At 38.5% G+C, this 19,934-nt stretch overlaps 2 protein-coding genes across 2 annotated transcripts; one reads left to right on the top strand and one right to left on the bottom strand.

The window, feature by feature from the left end:
- Window positions 1-7,728: 7,728 nt before the first annotated feature.
- LOC147866438 (P-loop containing nucleoside triphosphate hydrolases superfamily protein) lies at window positions 7,729-12,089 on the top strand. Its single transcript, XM_087316879.1, has 5 exons — window positions 7,729-8,399; window positions 9,066-10,294; window positions 10,838-10,874; window positions 10,965-11,418; window positions 11,526-12,089. Exons 1-5 carry the CDS (start codon window positions 7,778-7,780, stop codon window positions 11,569-11,571), a joined length of 2,388 nt encoding a protein of 795 aa, XP_087173005.1. The 5' UTR covers window positions 7,729-7,777; the 3' UTR covers window positions 11,572-12,089.
- Window positions 12,090-16,814: 4,725 nt separating this feature from the next.
- LOC147866439 (nuclear transcription factor Y subunit B-1-like) lies at window positions 16,815-18,998 on the bottom strand. Its single transcript, XM_087316881.1, has 2 exons — window positions 18,772-18,998; window positions 16,815-17,723 (listed from the first exon to the last, which is right to left on the bottom strand). Exons 1-2 carry the CDS (start codon window positions 18,779-18,781, stop codon window positions 17,188-17,190), a joined length of 546 nt encoding a protein of 181 aa, XP_087173007.1. The 5' UTR covers window positions 18,782-18,998; the 3' UTR covers window positions 16,815-17,187.
- Between the last annotated feature and the right edge of the window lie 936 nt (window positions 18,999-19,934).

The following is a 19,934-nucleotide window of genomic DNA, read 5'->3' on the forward strand; positions in this document are numbered from 1 at the left end:
TACGTTTTACTTGTCGCTTCCAATTTTGAAAGAGGCTGAATCCGACTAGAGGCAATATTTTTTCATTACTTATTGCCCCAAACTTCTCATCCATTCAATAATGAAGCAAAGGCTTTGATGTAAATCCATTCACCATAAAAAACAAGTAAAACATTCATTCTTCGAACAAAAGTGCATATAACTTAAAAGAGTTACAAATGTGATTCGTCATGACACAAGACACTCAAATACTTCTCATATTGCAGTAAACCTTTATTCCATACATAGAACATTTAATGTGTCCATCATATGATCCATAACATATAGTCTACAAGCCTTTACATTGTACGGGAGAAACAACAACTTCCTAGGTACACTCAGTACTCGAAACAACAACTTCCTAGTTATACACTCTATTTTAAGTACTCTTATTGCATTGACTTCATATACACTAGCCATCAAACTAATAATAATTAGTGAGCACACCCTCTACCAATAATTAGGTTCCCAAGTAGTACACTTGCCATGGTCATAACCATCACCATCAATGTGAGGACCACATAAAGGACCAACCAACCGATCGATCTGATCCATTCATGATAATACAAATTGACAATAATTGGGCAGATCCCTCTTCCCCATGAAAGGATCTTCGATTAATAGTACACAACCCTCCGTTGTCTCATTGTTTCGACCATGGCATCATCACAAAGCGCTAGACACACCTTAACTATATTTGTCTTATTGATGTTGATCCACTAGCAATTGCACGATCAACTTCATCACTATTATTATTATTATTATTATGTGTATCGATCCGATTCCGAAAATCGGTAGATGTAGTCGCACTACTACTGCTACTCATGCTTTGAGCACTCGAGGGTTGTCCAATTGTATTATTATCCGAACGTTGCACAATAGTATCATGATCTATAATGCTACCATAACTAGTAGTAGTTGTCGCACATCTGGCATGATTATTAACAGAATCGTTAGTCGGCCAATCCCTTGTACCGGCCAACTTATCATCATCATTCGAATCACGAACATGATCTTCATCATTCAGGCGGATGAATTCGTGATGATGCTCATGCAGACCACCACAATCTTGATTTGCATCATCCATATTCTTATTCTTTGCTTCATAATCATCAATCCTCCTCCATTCCTCAGTTCCATGATGAGGATGAGAATTATCATCATCATCATCTTCTTCTTCTTCTTGGTCATGAGTAATGCCATGATCCTCCTCTGCTGCCGATGTACTGCTCATTTGCTGTTGCATCAATTCCGCTTCATGGAGCGAGGAATTATAGGATGAACATGAATTATCATTGTTATTGTTGTATTTTGTGGTACTGCAGGTGGCCATGGCTACAGCTTCCATGGTAGCTCCAGCTCCTGCACCGAAATCGCAAGCGGCCGTGAGATTGCTGTCATCGCCATATTGATCCAGTTGCATCAAGCAGACTGCCTGCTGCCATGTCACATCCGAGAGCAAATTGTTGTTGTTGTTGTTATTAATGTTGTCATTATTATTACTATTGTAGTAATATGGTTCCATGTAATTCATGTTTGACATGAGCTCCTGAAGCTTCGATTTTAAAGCTACAGAATTAGTAGCTAATGCGGGCGGCTGTATCATCATCACATCATTCGCGGCTAAGTAGTTAGAACTGGGGCACATCATGTCATTTGCAGCCGCGGGCAGCGTGATAAACTGATCTGGTCTTGCCTTTCCATAGAAGCTATTGATCGCAGGAGAGGTTATATTGGCATTCGAAACGGCCGCCAAATTAGGGTTGAAGTCGAACAGATCGGGCGCGAATCCAGAGAATGGGGGCGGCAGCGGGTTAATCATCGGATGGGCGGTGCAGAAATTGTTGTTGCCTGAGACAATTACATTATTATTATTATTATTATTAACATGGTGAGCTACTAGTGGCGGAGTACTCGTAGAAGGAGGCTGTTCAGAATTATTGTTATGATTCTCATTGATTTCCATATTAACTAAAGGTTGAAGATTGAACATTGGCATCATAGGAGGATTAAAAGACTTCGCATAATTCGGAAGGAATGCCGCCCCCGTATTTGGATTCATCATATTCATCTCCATGGCACCACCACCATTGATATTACTATATACCACCGGATTAATCCCTGCGAAAAGCTGCTGAAAGTATGCAGATCCTTGTGAGGAAGGATCGAGGTTCATGATCGATGATGGGTCTTGGCTAGCTATGGAGGCTATGGGGGCTTGCGGACAAGCCACACTAGATGCATTACTACTAATACTACTACTACTACTTCTATTGTGATTAACCTCCACCTCATTCATGGTTTGATCGGCCAACACGAGATTGAAATTGTTGCCGAGATGATGACCTTGCGTGGTGACGATGAATGGGGCCGGGTGTTCCTGGTGGCCGGCACTAGGATTCGAACTAAGGAACTCGATCCGATCGTACACCTCCCGGGTCCGGTCTAGCACGCTATCGGCTAGCTGCTTCAGCTCCTCCACTCCATAGCCATTGAGGAGGCGGTCCTCCCACAGGAAGTAGGCGCGCTCCGTCTCCATGCTATGGTTCTGCTCCAGCTTCAGCTTCAGCTCGGCCCGCAGCTTCTTGATCTGTTGCTCTAGCAGGCTGGTGTTGTCTAGCTTCTTCTTGTCTTGCTCTTCTTTGCTCAGGCTCTGGTACTTGTGGATGACATGCGCCACACCCGGCAGACCCCAGCTGTATGGGGGGGCACCATTAGAGCTATTGCTGCTACCAGGCGTAGGCGGAGCCGAGCTGCTAGGGTTAGGGTTAGGGCTAGGGCTAGGGCTAGGGCTAGGGCTAGGGTTAGGGTTAGGGTTAGGGTTAGGGTTAGGGTTACTAGGGTTTTGAGGCGCATGATGATGCGGGGCTTGCGGGTTGAAGCATATCATGCACACCTCGACCCCGCAGAGGATCGCGAGCTCCTCCACCTTCTTCTTCAACCCCTTCTTCCGCTTGGTGAAGGTCACGTGCCTCGATGCATCGCTCTTTATCCATGTGATCGGCATCTTTGCCCGGCCCATCTCTGTTGTTTGGTGCGCGATCCATCACAAAGACAAAATCGAAGTTAAAATCGATCGATTCATCAGATAGAAATAATATATATACATTGTATTAACAAATCAAAGTTAAATCATACGACTAATCCTCGGATATAAATGTTAAATCGATCAATTCATCAGATAGGAATATATATACATTGTATTAAAAAATCAAAGTTCAACCATCCGATTAATCATTGGATAGAAATATATATACATTGTATTAACAAATCAAAGTCAAATCATACGATTAATCATCGGATATAAATGTTAAATCGATCAATTCATTGGATAGGAATATATATACATTGTATTAACAAATCAAAGTTCAACCATCCGATTAATCATTGGATAGAAATATATATACATTGCATTAACAAATCCAAGTTAAATAGATCGGTTATTAATCGGATGGAAATATATATACATTGTATAAACAAATCAAAGTTAAATCGATCGGATATTAATCAGATAGAAATATATATTAACATGATGATAAAAATAAATTATAGATAAAACGAGAATTTAAAAAAAAAAACAAAAAAAAAACGAAGAAGAGAGTGCTTACTCTTGAGAAGCACCATGGCTGTCGGATTTGTTTTTTCTATTTTATTTTCTTCGGTAATTTACTTTTATTTCGAAATATGCAGAACAGATTCGTGATGGATGTTATAATGTGATTAATTAGTTAAGAAGGATTAGGGTTAAAAATGGTAGCAGACTGTATACATTTATATATCAATCAATTAATCATTTAATTAAAATATTTGACAGCTATACATGCATATTATGTATGAAGAGTTAAAGCTAGAAGTAAAAACGAAGGCAAAAGAAGAAGAAGATGAAGAAGAAGTAGAAGAAATGTATGTCCTGTTCCTTGGGGTTTCCCAATTAGGAAAGTCCCCACCATTAATGGCGGCTATGAATTTTCATGCTATCTATTTATTTATTTTTTCTCTTTTTTTAATATAATTAAACTTTTCAATATTATAATTTAATTACTTAAAAAAATAAATTTAATCCAAAAATATATAAGTTTTTATTTTTATGATTCCTATGTTTCAGATTGTTACATGCAAAGGTATGGACACCTTGCTACTGCATGCCAAACTACTAGGGGATGTGTGAAAGCAAGCCATTGGGATCATTGATCTTTGGCTAACGCCCATACCTCTCACATAACCACGAGACACTATATGTCCTTGTCCAAGGTCATTGACATAGTGACTTCTCAACGTTCTAGACAGCTCAGAACCTTGGATTCAATTGTAACATTAAAGGTATGACACCGCAAATGACCGACGACCAAATTATACCCCTCTTGATCGCCCATCATACCAATACGCTATATATATGTGTTGTCCAAGGCGCTCGTTGTACATACGCCCAATGTTCTAATTGTTCAAGGTTATCGTCACAAGGTCATATGACTTTTCATATATGTAACATGTCAACATAACGTTCGATTAGAAAGCTAAGGATCTTGGTTTTAATTCTAATAGTAACATGTGCACCACCTCCAAGAACCACTGACCAATACCCCTCCTAACTGCTTTGTTGCACGTTTGTGCATGCAAATTAAAATATATGAGTTATAATTTTTGTGGGATCAATTGTTGTTCTTGACAATCTAAATCGACCCTCCGCATTACATGCACAACATGGTACTACACATGCATGGTCACCTAATTACAATACTTAATTCCTAGATATAGTGTTAAGTTTGAGGTAGAAAGCACATAATAGTGATTTATAGAGGTAGAAATGGTGTCACACTCAATGTGGATATTGTTATGGAAGAGAAAAGGGGAAAGTGTGGTGTCGTAGTTGGTATGGGATCATGTTTGTATGTTAGAGATTATTTGTAATGTAAGCATAAGACAAGGAATCAAAGAGGAAGAGAGAGAAAGAAGGGTGCTCATCCACCCAACCACCCCCAAGCAAAGGGATAAAGACAGAGCCGAGCCTTGATTGACGTCCCATACTATCACCATGACATCAAATCGTGCTTGGTACTAGTGTGTGTTCACCACAAGAGTCTGTTCACCGCAAAGTCACAGTTTCGACGTAGTTAAAGAATGGTTCTAATGAGGCTAGTTAAGCCTCATATTTATAGCCAGACCTAATCCCCCAGGCAAGTTCACACCTGACACTTAAGGGTTGTCTCAATCCCTACGATTAAAAGTAACACTCCCTCCTTTACACTCTCGGTTAACTCTCACACTTTATCCTTGTGCGTAGAATATTACGGTACAAATTGCCACGGGATAAATTATGGTCATGCTCGTAACATTGTAATCCTAAGCATTTTAGTGGGGAATAAATATTTGAATTTAGATTAGCATATAATGGCTCATTTATTTAACCTCATTCCATTTATGTTTGAGGTGTACAACCTTAGATGGAAATAGTGTCATGCTTTATTGGGAAGACATGAATTAAGCTTGGAAACATGACGACTAAAGCTAATTGGTGGAATGCCATTAATTCTAAAAGACATGTCGAAATTGTCGGGTCTACGATAATGTTACGAACAATAACCATAATTGCAGTTCTCTGACCTTAGGGTTATATATAGGCTAATCCATAAGGAATAAAGGGTGATTTCTGAGTTATCTTAGATATTTAATCACTTGTTAACATCTTGGCAGAGCATGTTGGAATTTGTGCAATGACATCCTTTGCAGAATAATGGTATGTGCCAATTCATTACAAATGGAGGTTTTTTCAACATCAAGGTTGTTGAGGTCGAAAGGTAAACAACTTCTTAGCCTTTTACTTAATTGGATGTCCACAATTGGGCTTGTTAACAATGATTGAGGATGCTATGTTGGTGGGACAAATAAGATCAATGACCTTCCAAATATCAAGGTCAACATTTCTTATTCCAAGTGGTATGAAATTATTTGGATAAGTTGCAATGATTATGATTGTCGCATGACCCAATTCCTAATTTAGATGGTGCATCTCAATGACTTGATTGGGCATTTGTTGGAAATAGCAAATTGATCATGAATAATCAAATCATGTTAATCTGAATTTGATCGATAATCATAAGTGGATGGAAGAAAGGATTATAAAGATACGGGGTTTCTGGGAAACCCATTATTTAGTGGTTTCATGTGATCATGGCGGGTTGGTGTTCTTGATTGAGGCTACGAGCTAAGGTATTCGATATTGGAGAGCTATGGTTGGAGCTTTATCTTTCGTTATGGAAGACACTATTTACGAGAGAAGGAGAGAGAGGCACAATATTGACCCATAGTCCACCTAGATACAAAGGTTACCTTGATGTGTGTCGCCTTCCTAAGGAGGGATATTCATATTTTGATGCACCAAGTCTCAGTGTGCAAATAAGGCATACACATATGAGCTCAACCTTCTAGGTACATTCCCTTTAGTATGATACTCAATTCATCACCCCATCGTAATATATCATCATAACTTTCATGAATTGCAATGTATGTAGAGCATGTAAAAAGCAAGTGATATTCATCCTCTACTAGCCCTTCATTGCATACATTACATATCTTTATATTTGGCTGATTTTGATTCCATAATGCAACTTCAATATCTAAGTTGTGTGATCGAGTGCGAATGAGTGTTAGGGTTAAGGTTGAATACGATCAATACGCCTTCTTGCCTTATATAGGACTCAACATTCAAGATTGATGTTTGCAATGTAATATTCTAAATTTGTCCTTTAGCATATAAATTCCACTTATTCCCTAGTGGATCCATTAATCTTTCCTCAATAATTGCATGTTTCATAACATCACTTGGAAACTCTAGGAGATCTTCCACATCCCATCTTGTGAACCATTTTTTGATGTCAACTACCCAACCGGATGAGAGAATTTTGCTCGTGATTTTTTTGTAGCTTACATCTAACATTCCAAGAAATATGTGGTAATCTATGATTTGCCATATTCGTGACTTTTTTTAATGTGCCAATATCTCTATAGGTCAAATACCTGTTTCCAAGAGCATAACTTGATAGGAGGTAATGTTTTACTCCTGAGTGTCTCAATAAAAAACATCTTTTGAATATTCTCAATCTCATTCCATGCGTTAAGAGATATAGAGGCTCCCCACACTTCTACTCCACAAAGCAAAACTTGTGTTACCATGTCATTAAATAACATTAGTTTCACTTCCCATCCATGAATGTCACTTTGGTTGCATTTATTTTCCAACACATAACAACTTTTCCAACCGCATGAAGTTAGTTTCTTTAGGCAACCCCTCAGGCAATCTCTGTTTGATTGTCTGCAACTTACGGGACATCACACTGCGAATTTACACTCTTTACTTTGAGTGCTTCTTGGTGTTTAATCGACAATCGACACTTGTGTACTTCTCATGGGCCAATTTTGGGCTTAGAAGACGTTACTATATATTTCTTTCTTTCTTTCTTCTTTACTAGTAATAAAAGTGTTACCAAAAGAAAGAAAGAAAGAAAGAAAGAAAGAAGATTGAGTGAGAGGTATATAGGGCTAATATTGGAATTTGGAGAAAAAGAGAGTGTCATACCAAAGTGAGAGCTATAATAAATCAAACATACAAAGTTAAGTTCTCATTGTTTTGCTCTGCTCCTCCTTCTCTTCCTTCTCTTACTTCTTCTTCTTTCTTCTTCTTCTTCTTCTTTCTTCTTCCTTTCGAGCAAGAGACGCGCGACTCGACAGAGAGAGACTTGAAACAGAGAACGCAGAGGCCGAGATGTCGAAGCGCAGGTTTGGTTTCGAAGGATTTTCTGTAGGTAGGCAACAGCAGCAGAGCTCTTCCATTAGCTCTTCGGCTCCTCCCGCCCCTCGCAGACCCTCTGCTGCTTCCCCCTCCCATCGGCCCGCTCATGACAACTACGAAGACCATGATGTGGACGAGATCGAGTATGAAAACCAGGAAGAAGACGAAGACGAGCGGGAACCGTCTTCCCGAAACCCTAAACCTACCTCTGATGAAGATATCGACCCGCTTGACGCTTTCATGGCTGGCATCCACGATGAGGTCAAGAACGCACCTGTTAACCCTAAGCCTAGGGCCAAGGTTGAACAGCTCGAGAATGAGGAGGATGACCCTATGGAGAGCTTTCTCAGCGCGCGTAGGGATGCAGGATTAACACTCGCAGCAGAGGCTCTGCATGCTGGGTATGATTCAGACGAGGAAGTGTATGCAGCTGCGAAGGCTGTGGATGCGGGATTGGTTGAATACGATTCGGATGATAATTTGGTTGTTACTGCTGATAAAAGGAAGATTGAGCCTCTTGCACCTTTGGATCATGGAGATATTGATTATGAACCTTTCACCAAGGATTTCTATGAGGAAAAGCCTTCAATCTCAGGTGTGCATAACTGGTTATCTCACACATTTCTTCCTTGTTTTTTAATTTTAAAAGTGAGTTGTTGCCTTCTTGTGTAAAGAGACTAGCGCATATTTTCAAACTTCTTTTGTTGAAACAAAAACTCTCCATTTAGTTGATTATGTTGCGAGTTGCTTCCTTTGTTTTGGGTTAAATAGGCTTCATCCTCATGTCTATCAAGTTTGTCTCCAATTTCAATGCATATTCATTTGAGAAATCAATCCCAAGGAAGTTGATTATGTTGCAATTTCCCTTCTATTCTTTCTAGTTGCAATGAGCTTTCAACTTCTTGTCGTTAGAGATTTTTGGCTGCTTTCAATTAATCCTGGTTGTAGGCAGTTAGCTCCTGTTGCACTGAGGTACTCTTGTTTTATCTTATTTTTGGCTGAAATGGGCTCTTTTCCTCTTAGAAATAGAGGTTAGCTCCAACTTCGAATGAATTATAGTTTTCAGAAAGTGTATTTTTGTGGTTGAAATTTGAATTTCCATTTGTCCTCTTTTTTGTAGAAAATGTCAGTTCTACAAATGATGCCTGAGGAAGCTGGTTATGTTACTTGCTTCCTTACTTTTTAGCTGAAATGACACCTTTCATCCTCTTGTTTGTATAGATTCCCACCATTTTCAATGAAATCTTTTTGTTCTTACTAGGAATGACCCCAGAGGAAGTTTCAGCATACCGTTCTGCATTGGCAGTGAAAGTGTCTGGCTTTGATGTGCCACGTCCCATCCGAAATTTCGAAGAACTGAGTTTTGATTCATCGCTAATGGGTGCCATTGCTAAGCAGGGTTATGAAAAACCCACCCCCATCCAATGTCAGGCATTGCCTGTGGCGCTCAGTGGTAGGGATATTATTGGTATTGCCAAAACAGGTTCTGGAAAGACAGCAGCCTTTGTTTTCCCCATGATTGTACATATTTTAGATCAGGACGAGATTGAGAAAGGTCAAGGGCCCATAGGTGTTGTTTGTGCTCCAACAAGGGAGTTGGCCCAGCAGATATATACGGAGACTAAAAAGTTCACAAAACCTTATGGTATAAGAGTATCAGGTATCTTTGGAGGAATGTCAAAATTTGAACAATTCAAAGAGGTTAAAGCTGGATGTGAAATTGTGATAGCAACTCCAGGCAGACTAATAGATATGATCAAAATGAAGGCCTTGACAATGCTAAAAGCTACTTATCTTGTTTTGGATGAGGCCGATAGGATGTTTGATCTGGGTTTTGAGCCACAAATCAGGTCTATTGTGGGCCAGATCAGGCCTGACAGGCAGACTTTATTATTCTCAGCTACAATGCCGAGGAAAGTTGAACGGCTGGCACGAGAGGTGCTGTCAGATCCTGTGAGAATTACTGTTGGAGAAGTGGGCAGTGCTAATGAGGACATAACTCAGGTTGTTGCAGTGTTGCCTTCAGACGAAGAAAAGCTTCCATGGCTTCTTAATCGGCTCCCAGAGCTTGTGGATGAAGGTGATGTTCTAGTATTTGCAGCAACAAAAGTCAAGGTTGAAGAGATCGAGAACCGGTTACGTGAAAAAGGATTCAAGGTTGCTGCATTGCATGGAGATAAGGACCAAGCTTCACGAATGGATGTATTACAAAAGTTCAAATCTGGAGTCTATCATGTCTTGGTGGCAACTGATGTCGCTGCCCGTGGTCTTGACATCAAATCGATAAAAGCTGTTGTCAACTTTGATATTGCAAAAGACATGGATAGTCATGTGCATAGAATTGGTAGGACAGGTAGAGCGGGTGATAAAGAAGGTGTTGCATATACGTTAATTACACAGAAGGAGGCTCGATTTGCTGGAGAACTTGTTAACAGCTTGATTGCAGCTGGCCAAAATGTACCTACGGAGCTTGCTGACCTTGCAATGAAGGTTAGTTTTCCTTTTTTCTGTATGGACTATTTATCATAAAGGTGTAATTTATTAATGTTAAATATCTAGAATGAAATAATTCTAGTGTGAAGGAGGATAGAAGCATACATACTGTATTTTTAATGTTTTTCTTGTTTATTAAATGCATTCTGTGTTGTATTTTTGAAAATAATTTCTTAATTTTTTTGACAGGATTCCTCTTGATTTGTAAGCCTATAATTTTCAAGAGGTTCAAAATATTTGTCCTCTGGAGTCAATATTCAAGTTTTTAATGACAATTTAGTCCTCTCTGTCGTAGCATTTTAATTGAAAATTTTGAGTAGAAATTCATGGAAGTATGTAGTCTCCTATAATGCTAATCACTCTTATCCTTGTGAAGCAGCAAGCTTTGATATTTGCAAACTTGGTGTGTTATGTCAATTGAGCAACTTATTTTCTTTTGTGTTGGATTAGAAAGATTAAAAAGTTTTTTAGGTTCACAAAAGTGAATTTCCATGATGGAACTTGGCATTAATAACTGGTGTTTTTAATTGTCTGTTGCAGGATGGTAGATTTAGGGCCCGGCGTGAAGAGAGAAGTGGTAGAGATGCCCTTGTGCTATGTTATTTTCAGTCTGCAATTTTATGATTTTCCGATGAGCTAGATTTCTGAAGTTGTTGTGTACATGCAGGTGGAAGAAAAGGTGGGGGGAAGGGAAAGAATAAGAGTGGTGGCAGGAAGGGTGTTCGGGGTGTAGATTTTGGATTGGGATTGGGGTATAAACCCGATTCCGATACCATCAAAGCACCTCCCCACAAAGTTCCGCAAGTGAACAAGAAAGTCGAGATACCCAATCGTAGTGTTGCTGTCGATGCTTTGAAAAGTGGCATGATGGCTCGTTTTAAGAATAGCTTTGTTGCAGCTTCTTCTGGGGGTACTACAGGATCCACATTTACGTCCTCTCCTGGGCAGCAAGTTGGCCAAAATGCTGCTCAAACTCGAAGTTCAGGGGGGATTGGATATGGAAATGGCAAAGGGCAGACTTTGAGTGGATTTGTGTCAGGAGGGTCAATAGGTGGTGGCATGCCTCAAAGCCAAACGAAAGGAAGTGCTGCAAGTAATTTGTGTGATGATTCTACAGCTGGGTATGGCGTTTAACTTCTTTTTCTATATCTGCAGGTCCATGCTTTCATGATGGATGACTATGATGTGTTTTTTCCCCATGATTGACTCGTAATCTGTTTTCTCACAGAGAGCGTCCACGGAATAGACGAAGGCCGTCAGCATGGGATAGATGATTAAAGGAAATGGAACCTTATGTATTTCGGGTGCATTAAGATGCAATGTACATTACCAAAAATCTAGAAGTTACTTTTTTATGTTTCCTCTTGTCTGTGCTCTTCGAATTCAATGAAAGATTCTATGCCAAATTTCTCTGGTTTCTGGTTGAAGATTCGCTACTCTGAAGACTGGTAACCAAAATTTGTCATGATGTTTAAAATTGGAGCAATGTTTCTGGACTTCAGCATGGCATGGGTGTGCTATTATCCAGCCTCATCAGTATGGTTTCACAAGAGAGGGACAAATGGGGACTGTTGTTCAAATGGTTTCATATCATGGAGGTCAACGTGCAAGATCACTGCCCTATTTCTTATTATTTGAGTGGGATGTTATGTGAGATGTAAGGATGTCTTAAGCTTTTTATCTGAGATGGACAATTTGAAAGAAGGTAAATTCAGAATGTTAGACAGTTTCAAATGATAAATTGTTGTACCTTTACAGGAGGAATTCATAAAGAGTATATAGCGTTGACCAATGTGTTTTACAATAGTCTTTCTGCTTTTAAGTAATTTGACTGAAAAAGAGATCAAAGCAGACACGATTTAAGATATATATAAAGATGAGCCAGCAATAACTCTGTAAACTATTTTGTATTTTTTGGCATTTTTGATGATGAATGTGATGCTTTTGTTTCACAATGATTAGCCTTTTTATATTGACTCTGTAGATTTCTTAATTGTATCGATCTATTCTTTTGATTTACTTGATAGTGAAGAGGTTATGTTTTGTTTTGAAGCTAAAAGCAATTATTTTCAAATTTTGTGGTATTATAAAACTACATGATTGGAAAGAATCTACAAGATAATTATAATATTTCAAGAATGTATTGAAGCTTCTTTTGGGTGATTGACAGTCACAAGGATTGGCTATGTGAAAAATGTTGTGTGAAGCATACATTCAATTATAATAGTATAAACTAAATGAATGAATTATTAAGATTTGTAAATACAAGCTTGAAATTAATCAAGTTGAGCAAGAAGATCGCCAATTTTATATTCTATGAAACTGATTTTCTAAGAAAGTAATGTCAGGAGTTTGTCATAATAATGGGGTAATACACAATAATAAATTAGGAGTGTGCTCTTTGAACATTGTATATTAATTTGATATTCATTTGAACAATCAGTTTAATTGTATGTTACAATATTTGTTTGAAGTGGGGATAATGCCACGAGGGATGAACTCTCAATAGAGTTATAAGCAATGTTGAGAGATGCACATATGGAACCGCCATAAACTCCACTTATGCGAAACCTAGACATTAAAATATGAGTGGTTCCACTCTTTAAACCAGAAACATACATTTGAGTAAGAAGGTTTAGCTCTAGAGTCATGTATTGTAGTTGTGTTTGAACATGTGCTCACACTTCACTACTAGAAACATATTACCTTAGTGGCACAAGCTTCTACATTGAAGGACATCTATGAAGCACCACATGCATCATGTGATGCCTCAAAAATATTGAAATGAGTTGGAATTTGAGCCACCCTTTGATGTGATTTCTCTTTAAATGTTGATTCTTTGTCCCCATCATCTCCCATGCTCTTGCCATTGCCACCACCACCATCATAGCTATTGCCTTCCAATCATAATTGAATTCTATAGAGAGTTATGTACAGAGAGGTTGCATACAGTAAGCGGTAGATATATATGTAGAGTTTATTATCCTCATTGGAGATCAAATTGGAGGCCAAAAGTGAAAGACTTTTGGGCACTATGTGTGTTATTGAGCAATGACTCTTAACGTTTAAGAATTGAGAATGTACATTGCAATTGAGAATGCATATTGTGACTTTGTGGGATTGGACTAGATTGACTATGTTCACCTTTTTTAGGGAAATACATGCTTAGTTGACAAGTCTCCTTATTGTGCCCTATTCCCTATCTTGCATTGCAATCATAGACAAAGGGGTGGGTGGGTTCTAAGAACTCATAACGGTAAATAACTTTTGTCATTTGATGAAGAATATGTTTTTTTGTAGTTTGGTGCTACATATGTAATATAGTGTACGAAACTTGAACCTCACTCATATATTTCCCTAAGGCATGGTACATGGATGTTGCAAAGAAGTATCATTCATGGAGGAATTTATTGATGTAAGTGTAAGATATGCCATGCCATCTTCCATTTCTTTGCCACCAATAAGCTCACATACATATTACACTTTATGGTTGGTGATTGAAGATAGGTCGGATAAATACAAATATTAGAGCACAAGCTTCTTGTGTGTGTAGGTGGAAATACCTTGTCTAATGGTGTGCACTTCGTTCCTCAATGAGCATGATGGCACACGCATGCCACCTAAAGCCATTCTTGTCCCGTCATGCTAGTTAGTTCATGTTGACCAAAGCCCCTTGTCGATCAACATGTGGGGTTAGATATTGGTGTGACATCTAGATCGAACAATTGAATCAACCTAAAGTGTGGCAAAACTATAGGTTGATCGTGCATCTATTATATTACTTGTCCACCTTTTAATTTGTTTTACCTTCTTCCTCTCCAATTGGAGTAATGTGATGGAAGTTTTTTATTTCAGACATGTACCCAACAAACCTTTTGCACGGTGTCGCAGAAATCCGCATGTACGTGTTGGCTTGGGCGGGACCACGGGGGTCTTGGACTAGGGAATAGACGGGAAATGGGAGCTTATCCCTTACGGCCTTCGAGCTCAAAAGGGGAGGAGAAAGAAGAAGAGATTAACACGATAGAGAAATAGATCAAGACAAGGTTAAACAAGCAAATTACACTATAAGGCATGGAAGCCATGATATGATTACAACCGCGACCATAAGCTAGACTCAAGCACAAATAGAAGAAAACCTAAGTTAATAGGAAGAAGAACTAAACCCTAATCGAGAGAAGGGAAATGATACGAAAGGGGAACCTAAAACCAAAACCCTAAAATGAAATTGGGGAAAAGATGATGAAGAAAATCCTAACGGTCTACCTCTAACGACAAAATGGCGACTCCCCAAAGAAAACCCAAAAGTGGAAACCCTTAAAAAATGACCCCTCACTCCCTTTTACCCTAGTAAGGGGTGAGGCACATTACATAAAGAAGAGGCCAACCCCCCCCCCTTCTTTCAATGGGGGGAATATTTGGCCTTGAACTTAGGAGGAGAGATTGATGGAGCCTTAATTCCCTCTCCTCACACACACACTATGCCCACTACTCACTACACCCGTACTTCATGTACTCTCCCTTTAGTCTACATGTGCATGTGCACATAAGTGCACATCACATTTACACTTTATGAATTTTCGTAGTGCACTTTTAACACCTTACATTTACCCTTCCTTTTTTACATTTGTTTCTTTTACAAATCTTCCAAGTGCATGTGCAATGTTGCACATCCCCATTTTATCCATCCTACTTGGTTTTCTCACCATGGCCGAAAATCCTCACGACAACGCATCAATGAGAGAAAAAGAGAGAGTACAATTTCAATCACAATACTTTTGTATAGATTCAATGTCAATTGCAATTTTCTTGTACTAATTTCAATTTGGGAAAGTTATGCCTAATTTTGCTATATCTTGAAACACCCAATTTATCTAGATGTAGGTAATAGAAACATCATCACCAACTAACTTCCTAGATGACTTACACGTTTACTATGTAATTGCTGAATTGGATAACCAAGCACATGAGCATCAATGGGAGAGAAATGATGCAAAGACAAGTAGTAGCAATAAAAACAATTGAGAGTATAAAGAAGGGTATACATGATGTTGGGAAAGGGATGAAAGAGCATTGAAATACCAATTGACAAGCAATCACAATGAAATTAGATCATTTATCTTTTCCCTTATCGTTCATTAATATGGGAATGTGCAAACATAACAACTCCCAAGAACATCTAGGGGTATACCAGTTCAACAAATGAACTTAAAGTGAACGTCTTGTGGTCACCAATAACAAGGTCAATACTAGCTAATATATTAATAATACGATGGAACACCTAACCATATGGCATAAAGTTTATGTTTTACTTTGGATTAAATTGAGAAACCAATATCTCCAAAACTAGAAGGAAATGATAATCAAAATTGGTAGATGTATGGATCCTCAATCTCACTATGCTTCTTTGCGTTTGGAGCTCATTTTTCTCCTACCTACTCTCTATTGTACTTCCACCCAAACCCTACAACTATGTAATTTAAAGAACCAATAAAGAGGTAAATTTATAACTTATAGTCAAGCATCATAAGCAAAACGTATACAACCAATCTCAAAGGCAAGATATATTGGATGAAGTATATTGTCAATTAAAACTTAACCAATAAAGAGGTAAAGTTATAATATATAGGCATACATCATTAGCAAAAGGTGTACAATTAATCTAAGAGGCAAGATATATTGGATGTAAGTACTTGAAGATGGTCAATTATGGCATTCCAAGGTATGCAACATTAATGGAGCATGACGTTGTGGTTCAAAGTAGTTCAAAGTGCTTATGAGGTAATATGCATCACAATGCAAGAGAACTTGTGATCATTTAAGTTAAAGCACAGACCATATTCCTTAGCTTGTGATTGTTAAGGGAACATGATATTTGTAATTCTAAGTAATTATGAGGCAATGAGCATAACAATGCAAGCCAAGACAATATTTATGCGGCAATGAGCATAACAATGCAAGCCAACCTGAGATCCTTCAAGTTTAAGCACATAAACAAATTCCTCAGCTTGTGTTCATTTAATATTATACTAAGCATATAACAAATTCCCTAGCTTGTGAACATCATTGTGAAAGCTCTAAACATCACAATCCAAGCTCTTAAGGAGTACACACTATTATTCATTAAACTACCCATAGAGAGATCCACTGCTAAAGAGGTATGCATCATTTATCATCATCATCGATGTCATAATTTTAGTGTAGCTCATTAGATAATCTATGAGTTTCAATAAAACTCAAAATTGACTAAGCAATAAATGCTTCATGGCTTCCATTTTAGCCAACTTTCAAAAGAATAGTTTTAAGATGCATGCGCTTTTATATAAACATTTGGGAAGTTTGAATAATGTGCACAAGCCAATTTCCACTTTTCCACAAACTTGTAAAATTAAGAGAAGCATTACAATCATCACAATCAACAGAAAAAAATTGACACTTTACTTTTAATCAAAAGTCTGCCCAAATATCAATCAACAGAAAAAAATTGACACTTTACTTTTAATCATTGACACTTTACTTTTAATCAAAAGTCTGCCCAAATATCATTCATACACAACTCTCTTGCTCCCCTAACTTGGGAAATTTAGAGAAAGCAAGGGCAAAAAAACAAAAGCATTTTTAGTATAGTATTACCTCCCACTTCTTGGTGTTTTACGATGTCCATTTCAAAGATCTCTCCGTCGTCGAGGAAGGAACCATATAGCATATATTATATTATATATGCTACCTCACATGTTAAAAGCAAGCACTATCCTTCTCCAACCTTCCTTCGAACTTTCACTATCCGAAGATTATATACTCTAAAGTGTAGCCTCTTTAGACCAGAGTCTTGCAACATTACCATCCTCCTCCTCATTTAGGCTTGGTAGCAAGAGATATTATCCATGGCTCTAGATTTTGTATTGAGAATAAGCTCCCAAGGGTGTGGTAGCTCCATAGCCAGATGGAGACGGAGGCAACTCCATACACGACGAAGATTCGTTTACTCCATATAAATGGGGAAGTGGGAGGACCAAATCTGATTGTTCCTTCTTGCCGATCTGCAAAGAAAGTGGGAGTGGTTCCCCACGGATAGACCCTTTATGATCACCTTCGATCTCTCTATATCTCTTGAGATAAATCCCTAGGGGTTCAACATAATCATCAAACCCTAATTTGAGGGCCGCCCAAAGTATGTCGTCAGCTGTGATGGTCTTGCGTTGCTCTCGCTGGCACTTGTCATTGGCTTCACTAGTTACAAAGCTAATGAACTCCGAGACACATTGCTGAATGGTTTCTTTTGCATCATCGGCAATTTTGGCGTGCATTGGAAGCACTCTCCTCATGATTCGGATTATATTCGCAACTGGCATCAGCCAATCTTGGCCCCTCTTAAGATGGCTCACAGTGCTTACTGGCATATTGTATTCCATTAATTCTGCATAGTCTGAAATTCACACACACTCAGATTCCATCAAAAGTTCCTTGATTCTTTTTTATCGAGTTTCAAGGTTACATGATGTACATTTAATGCATAGTGATCTGTCAAGGTTCCATTATAATGCATGTAAATGCATATAGTGTTCCATCAAGAATCCATGATAGCATAGATACACATAGTTTTTCATCAAGGCTACATGATGCATGTAAACACATATTGTTCCATCAAGGCTCCATGATGTATATAAACACACACAATGGTCGGGCTCAAAAATTCGTGCATTTAACATAGTTTTTCATGACCGAATAATTCAGATATTTATCAGATCCAAACAACTTCATCAAATGTAGGAGCTTAGATCAAAGTTCGTTACAAAGAAATCAAGAGCTGTTGCTATTATTCTTATAATTATCAGATCCAAACAACTTCATCAAATGTAGGAGCTTAAATCAAAGTTCGTTACAAAGAAATCAAGAGCTGTTGCTATTATTATCGGAGGTCATGATGTGTCACTTGCATGATCTCTTTTCTTTACAAGATGTAAAAACAGAATTAATGGAGGAAACCTTCACAGTAGGCTAAACCCTGAAACCCAGGAATACTGAAAACCCTAATATCCACAACACATGAACACCTTAATATCCAGAAAGTTGGATAAACAGATGAAAACCCCAAAATAAACACATAGAAGAAAAGCCTAAACTAAACAACACCCAGATGAAAAGCTTACAGATCAATCAATCACCCATTACCTAAAGAATGGGAGATGAATAGAACGATGAATATAGACAGTAAACCCATAACATACAAAAAGACAGAAAATTCAAAAAGCCCTGAAGGAAATCCAAAGGGAATGATAGAGAAACCCTAGAGAGGAATCGAAAGGGAGATAAAACCCCTATTAAATTTTCAAAAAGATGCAGAGACAGAAGAAAACCTGGAAGGTCGAAACAGGAACCCGAGGAAAGAGCAAGAAGGGAGAGTGTTAAAGAAGAGAACAGATGAGATGAGTGAAAAACACACAGAGATATATATAGAGAAAGAAGGCGATTACTGCTGCTCATGGTTGAAATGGACGACGATCTGATGTAGAAATGGACGACGATCTGATCTGTACAGTAAGCAGGAGACCGGAATGAAAGAGGCGGCCATAATATTAGAGGTCAGAAGCTTCCATGATCTATCTTCTATCTGTAAGCGTGAGGAGGAAAAACGAAGGAGAAGCCTTCTCTCTCTCTCTCTCTCTCTCTCTCTCTCTGAGAATCACTGTGAGTGTGAGTGTCTCTCTGTCTCTCACTCTCTATGCATGCCACTTGTACACCATGTAAACTCATCTCTCTCTCTCTCTTGAAACACCATGTAAACTAGTCTCTCTCTCTCTCACTTGAATCACACACACACATACACACACACACTCTCTCTCTCTCTCTCTCTCTCTCTCTCTCTCTTGAAACACCATGTAAACTAGTCTCTCTCTCTCTCACTTGAATCACACACACACACACACACACACACACACACTCTCTCTCTCTCTCTCTCTCTCTCTCTCTTGAAACACCATGTAAACTACTCTCTCTCTCTCTCTCTCTCTCGAGTCGGTAAAAGCACACAATTATATTAATTGTAGGTAAAATCCACTTAGTTACAACACTTCTTAGTCTCCTCGGTAACTATCATATACCTATGTAGGGAGAGAGTTAACCAAGTGGCATCCTTTGAAAGCCTTTGTAGTAGAGAGTGCAACGCTTTGTTGCAACCTTGAACACCATGAAATAGCTCCCCTTGCAAGAGTATAGATATAGACATAAGTAGATTTTCTTGTCTATATCTCGAGCCATATCAGAATCACAATAGCCATGAAGATTCAAGTTTCGTTTGCCATAACAAATGATTTTTTCTTGGTGCCTTTGGGATATCTAATGATACACTTGATTGCAGCTCAATGGCTTTGTCTAGGTTGACTCATGAATCTGCTTACTACTCCTACTACACATACTTCTCTCTCTCTCTCTCTCTCTCTCTCTCTCTCTCTCTCTCTCTCTCTCTCTCTCTCTCTCTCTCTTGGTAAAAGCACACAATTATATTAATTGCATGTAAAATCCACTTAGTTACAACACTTCTTAGTCTCCTCTACCTATCATATGCCTATGTAGGAAAAAGGGACATTCTATAATGCTATTAAAAAACCTGAATATGCATTTGAGGAAATGATCCCCA

Source organism: Azolla caroliniana, unplaced genomic scaffold (genome assembly GCF_043228905.1).
Source record: "Azolla caroliniana isolate FFs.n. ecotype wild unplaced genomic scaffold, voAzoCaro1.0.p SCAF_3, whole genome shotgun sequence".
Lineage (NCBI taxonomy): Eukaryota > Viridiplantae > Streptophyta > Polypodiopsida > Salviniales > Salviniaceae > Azolla > Azolla caroliniana.

What these genes read in the sequence shown, in the direction of transcription:
- LOC147866438 (XM_087316879.1), top strand. Translation starts at nt 7,778, where the DNA reads ATGTCGAAGCGCAGGTTTGGTTTCGAAGGATTTTCTGTAGGTAGGCAA. An exon ending in GGAAAAGCCTTCAATCTCAG is followed by an intron (nt 8,400 to 9,065) that starts GTGTGCATAACT and finishes TGTTCTTACTAG; the next exon opens with GAATGACCCCAGAGGAAGTT. An exon ending in TGTGATGATTCTACAGCTGG is followed by an intron (nt 11,419 to 11,525) that starts GTATGGCGTTTA and finishes GTTTTCTCACAG; the next exon opens with AGAGCGTCCACGGAATAGAC.